We start from the raw sequence: 5719 nt of genomic DNA on the forward strand, positions 1-5719 counted from the left end.
AAGCAAGGGTTTCTCTTTCAAAAGGTACAGTTTTCTGTCTGGGAGGTTGAAAGTCGCGAAATTCACTCAAATCTGTGTTTGCTTAAATTGGGTTCTCGATTTCGACGGATTGCAGACATGAAATCGTCGGATTGAAAGTAGGAGTCGGCTGATTGGGTACGCGAGGACTTCAAATTGCAATTTCTCTTTGTCGAATTACGGACTCTTCTTCTCCCTCGTTTTTCCTCTCAGTCCTCTATTCGAATTCGTCGTCTCTTCTTCTCTCATTTGTAAGTTTGGTTTGTAATTTAATTTTGACTTCAATTTCTATTTCAATATGAAATTTTATGATGTTTTGGTGAACTCGGAATACGAAGGTTGGAAATTTATCAATGTCTTTAAAAAGTTTTAAATTGGTTTTAAAATAGGATTTATAAGGGATATTGGGTGCATGCCTTGAATATGTTCTCTGTAAACAATGTTGACAGGTTTTGCGATATGAGTAATTTTGAAGATTCCGCGAAGAAACTGTGCTTTCCAAAAAGATTAATCACGCCAGGCACAGAGGGAGATACATTAGAAAGAGTTACTAAATATTCTTCAGAGCAAGCTGTTTTGGCGAGTGTAAAGAATGCATTAAAAATAAAAGAGTTCCAGCAGTTAGAGAAGTCTTTCTTGGGTCCAATTATAGAATTTGTTAATCGGAAAAATATCAAGTTCTCGAGTCAACTGGTCCACCACTTACTACAGAGGAGGATTTTGTCTGCGAAAAACGAGCTCTGGTTTGCATTTGATGATCAACCTATGCGATTTTCGCTAAGGGAATTCGTCATTACAACAGGCCTTCCCGTAGGCACTGTTCCATCAGGTACTGTTACATCGAAAAAAGATTTGTGGATGAATGATAAAATGACCTGCAAACGTCTTCTTGATACTTTGAAAGTTAAAGGGAAAGACATGAAATCTGAGGAAAGAATTAGATTAGGTGCTTTGATACTAGTGGAGGGGATATTGATAGCTCAAAATCCAGTAGTTCAAATTCCCTTAAAGAATTTGCTGAGAGCCAGTAGTTTTGAGAATTTCTGTAAGTATCCTTGGGGTGAAATTGCTTACGAATCATTAGTGAGAGATGTGAAACAAATGACTGTGGGAACGTTGGCAAAGAAACAGTATGGAATGGCTGGCTTTCCATTTGCAATCCAAATCTGGTTGTTATCTTCAGTTCGACAGCTAGGGGAACATTTTGGTGTTAGGGAAAGCATTTCAAGCCAAAATCAACATCTCCCACTGATCTTGCAATGGCAAAAGACATCTTCCCCAAAATTCAATGAAATAAAATTTGTTTTCGAGTCTTGCAAGGTACCATTACTTCTATAGAACTATTTTTTTTTGTTTTCCAACAGTTTTAAAACACATTGTAAACCCTTTTAAAAAAATGTTAGTAATGTAATTTAGATTTACAATGTGTTTTAAACTGGTTTACAAGACTTTACAACGGATTTACAAGGGATTTCTAGAGTTATAAAAGAGTTTTAAAAGGTTTTACAATATCTATATAAGAATTTTGATATATAATATGAATCGATTTTTCTTTGCAGTTTGAAGTGAAAACAATTGTCGGTGATCCCGATGAATATAGCCATTTGGTTATGCCACCGAATGATGAAGACAAGGATTTTGACGAAGTTGTTAAACTTGTAATCCAAGGCTATAGGATGACTAAGGAGGAATGGATTCAAGGATTTATTCAAGTTGAAAAGGGAGAACAAAATCAAAAAAAGCGTGTGAGAGAAGCTGCAGGGCCATTCTTGAATCAAACTAAAAAAAAAAAAAGAATATCTTTTAGTGAGAAAATTGACATGATTTTAAAAACATGTCAACTTACTCACAAAAGATTAGTGAGACTGGAGAATCATGTGGGGATCACTACTGCTGCTGCAACACCACAATGGGAATCAAGGGCATTTCAAGAAGAGGAAGTACCAGCCTCGGCAACTGCATTTCAAGAAGAGGAAGTACCAGCCTCTGCAACTGCTTCCCAAAAAGAGGAAGTACCAGCCTCTGCAACTGCTTTCCAAGAAGAGGAAGTACAAGCCTCTGCCACTTCTTTTCAAGAAGAGGAAGTACGAGCCTCTGCCCCCGATTTTGAAGAAGAGGAAGTACCACCTTCTCCAAGTAAATTTGTAAGTGAAAAAAAAACTTAGTTCCTTTTAAAATCATTTTAAAAGTGTTTTAAAGAGTTTTTAACAAAATCATATAATCGTTTTCAAAGGTTTTGCTAGTGTTTTAAATAGTATTAACAAAATTTACAACATTTCTAGGTATCTAAAGAAGATAATCAAGATTATCAACATGAGAAACATACTGACTTGAGAGGGGACCCAAGTGTTATTCCTGAAGAAAATACCCAGGATACTAATGAAAATGATCCACAAGAAGAGGATATGAATAATGATAAGGTATGTGTTACTTGAATATGATCGACAAATTTTAAAAACCTTGTAAAAACATATTTGAAAATAATTTACATATGGTTAAAAAAATATCATTATTTATGCAGGATGAGAAGCCTAACAGTGCTGATGATGTATACTCAAGTCAAGAAGAAGCGTACACTATTATATCAGATGACGAAGAGTGTATTAATATTTCAGATACTGAAGAAGACCCAAGCCAAGAAGAAGCTCCCACTCAAAAAGAAGACCCAAGCCAAGAAGAAGCTCCCACTGAACAAGAAGACCCAAGCCAACAAGAAGCTCCCACTCAACAAGAAGACCCAAGCCAAGAAGAAGCTCCCACTCAACAAGAAGACCCAAGCCAAGAAGAAGCTCCCACTCAACAAGAAGACCACTACAAGAATATTGAGTTTTAATACATTATAATATAGCGTTTGTGGTGATAATGCTATAGTTATAAGACAGATTTATTTTAGATAGCATTGGTATATTTGTAAACGTTATGATATATTGTTATTTTTGTTTCACGTGTTTTTTTAGTTTGGATCGATTATTTTTAATAGCAATACCTAATTACAAACGTTATGATAGTGATAGGCGGTAAGCAAAAATTTTAGTACCGCCACACTTAGAAAATTTAGGCTCCAAAACTTTTTCCCGAAAGAAATCCCAATCGACACAATAAAATTTCCAAATATTCAGAACCCTAAAATTTCAATTTTTTTTCCTCTCCCACACAAATCTGATTTTCACAATCTTTGCCCAATCTCACTCTCTCCCATACAAATCTCAATCACAATACCTAATCCCAGATCTAAAATTCTATGTTCTTTCAAATCAAAACACTGTAATCCATCTTCCTCTTTTGCTCAATTGTTGTTGATTCTTTCTGTAAATCGGTTGCTCTCACTTAAACGTCGTTTTATAACCAATCCTCTTGAGAGACTAGACTCATCTCATCTCTCTCACAAATCAGAAGGAAGAAGAAGGAATCTTTGTTTTCTCTTATTCCTCTTCTCTCCTCCTTCTACTTTCGATAAAATTTGAATATCTTTCTTCTCTACGAGTGTGTCTAATTCGACTATTTCGATTTTCTCGATTTTGGTATAAAGAAGAAGGGCGGGTATCAAGGAAACACTCCGGCGGATCCTCCGGCGTTTAATGGATCAAAACAACTCGCGGCTCCGACCAAGACTGTTGACAGCCAATCTGTTCTCTAAAGGTACTTTTTTTTTCTTTTCCTTGGATCTTGTTCCAACATTCGCCATTTCAATCTTAACCGCCTTCGTCTTTTGCCTCTTATATGTTTATCGTATCCATTTCATGGTTTCGTATGGTTTCTTAGTATTTAGCTATTACCCATATCCATATTCTTGTGGTTGATGTACTTCTAAATCCCAATAAATGAAGTGCGAGACTTCTACTATATATATTTGCATACAAACTTTTTGTTAGAATGTCTCTGAGAGTACTAAACCTTTAAGATGTTCTTTGTATTTATCTTGAATCATAACTTATCATTTCCCTTTAGTTTATATTTCACAAAGATTCAGTTTTTATTCAGACTTCAGTGAATCACAGGTTCTTAATCCAGTTTTTTTTTTTAATTATTTGCTTAAACGCAGGCTGCAGTCTGAATTGATGGGCTTGATGGTGAGTTTTATCATATTTCGTTCTCTTGCTTTAAAGAAACAGATAGTGAATTGGTTTTTCTAGTTAAGATTTGCTCATATGGTTTTGACTTGGGGTGTTTTCAGATGGGCGTGGTGGTCCAGGGATATCTGCGTTTCCAAAGGAAGACAACATCTTCTGCTGGAAAGGGACGATAACAGGAAGCTATTGGCAGGGAGTATGTTAAATGCTTTCTTTAAATGGAATAAAAGGATTTATTTAACTGGGACTGTAAATTTATGTGGTTCAATGTGTTTGATTGTACTTGGCTAAGGCTCTAATTTCTCTTGGTGGTTGATTATGCAGGAAAAACTAGTTTTTACAAGAGACATCTTACTGGGGAAGATTGGGTGATTCAGAAGAACTATGAAGTATGAACATCAAAGAGTGTGCAAAGGAGTCCAGATATGATAAATCAGCTCGAGAAACTGCTCAAAACGTTTTTTGCTCATGTCCATCGTTTTTAGTTTCTTTCACGTCATTAGACTCTATCGTAGCTATGGAGGGTTTGGCTGTCTCATCAGGTGAAGGGTCTCAACACGTCTCGACTCATCAGGTGAAGGGTCTCAACACGTCTCGACAACCTCCTGTAAGCTCCCTAACTCGTTTCACTTTCCAAATTTCGATTTGCTTCTCATAAGGTGAAGGGTTGAGGTGATTTCAATAAGTTAAAGTCCCCAGCTTTGTTTGTTGTAGAGAGAGATTTGGAGATAACTGATAAATCATGTGTTAGGTGCTTATTCCAATTGGATATGGTACAGAGGAAATAGAAGCTGTTGTGTTAGTTGATGTACTACGGCGAGCTGGTGCTGAGGTCACTCTTGCTTCTGTGGAGCAGAAGCTAGAGGTTGAAGCATCCTCAGGGACCAAATTGCTTGCAGATGTCTTAATCTCTAAATGTGCTGATCAAGTTTATGATCTTGTGGCTTTACCGGTTAGTTCTACATTCTGCTTTGGCTGATTCAGTTGAGGACGTTCTTTGAGCTCTAGCTTAATGGTTTTGTATATTTGTTTCGCTGATCTGAAAATGCAAATTGTGAAGGGAGGCATGCCTGGTGCTGTTAGGTTAAGAGACTGGAATTCTTGAGAAGATCATGAAGAGACAAGCTGAAGATAAGCGTCTCTGTTACTTAATTTTTATAGGTACTGGTGGAAACCCGCTTCTTGGAGAACAAGCTGCAGAAGAATCAAAAGATGCAATTGCCAATGCTCTTAAAAGATCAGACCTTGTTTTCATATGTGCTAGAGTATGGAGAGCAAACTCTAAAGTTGAATTCATAGCTGATGCAGTCGGAACCACTGTGGCTTGGCCTAATGACAAGATTATATTCATTTGAGGCTGAAACATTTGAGTTTATGTAGTACTATGAACTTGTATCTTTAGAATGTTTGTGGCTTTGTAACATTCAATCTTATTGGATATTTTAAATTTCTATTAAGCAAATCAAAATTTTTATCAATAAAAAATAATTAATAAAAATAAATAATAAAAAATAAATAATAAAAAAATAAATGTAAACAATTACATTTATATAAATGTTATAGCAATATTTAAAACAACAATTTAAAAACGCTATATAAAGTGTCTGACCTATAATGACGGGCGCAAATAT

The 5719-nt window shown here is 35.9% G+C and overlaps 2 protein-coding genes across 3 annotated transcripts; both read left to right on the plus strand.

Annotated features, from left to right (window-relative positions):
- LOC104748492 lies at positions 716 to 4460 on the plus strand. The gene is made up of 7 exons (XM_019236736.1): positions 716 to 1338; positions 1578 to 1780; positions 1874 to 2162; positions 2301 to 2438; positions 2540 to 2618; positions 4193 to 4284; positions 4413 to 4460. Exons 1-7 carry the CDS (start codon positions 784 to 786, stop codon positions 4458 to 4460), a joined length of 1404 nt encoding a protein of 467 aa, XP_019092281.1. The 5' UTR covers positions 716 to 783.
- On the plus strand, positions 3036 to 5183 carry LOC104746871 (protein DJ-1 homolog C-like; the record flags this gene model as incomplete). 2 transcript variants are annotated; one of them, XM_019236526.1, is given in 7 exon segments in its annotated part: positions 3036 to 3282; positions 3548 to 3657; positions 4061 to 4088; positions 4193 to 4284; positions 4413 to 4695; positions 4840 to 5040; positions 5149 to 5183. In XM_019236526.1, coding segments are annotated over 3 exon segments (452 nt in total), but the record flags the coding sequence as incomplete, so codon positions are not given.

Source organism: Camelina sativa, chromosome 15, assembly GCF_000633955.1.
Source record: "Camelina sativa cultivar DH55 chromosome 15, Cs, whole genome shotgun sequence".
Taxonomy (NCBI): domain Eukaryota; kingdom Viridiplantae; phylum Streptophyta; class Magnoliopsida; order Brassicales; family Brassicaceae; genus Camelina; species Camelina sativa.

Bases quoted from the DNA above. Each gene is read 5' to 3' on its own strand.
- LOC104748492 (XM_019236736.1), top strand. From the start codon at position 784: ATGCGATTTTCGCTAAGGGAATTCGTCATTACAACAGGCCTTCCCGTA. The intron at 1,339-1,577 runs GTACCATTACTT...TTTTCTTTGCAG, and splicing joins TTGTTTTCGAGTCTTGCAAG to TTTGAAGTGAAAACAATTGT. The intron at 2,619-4,192 runs GTATTAATATTT...GGGTGTTTTCAG, and splicing joins TATATCAGATGACGAAGAGT to ATGGGCGTGGTGGTCCAGGG.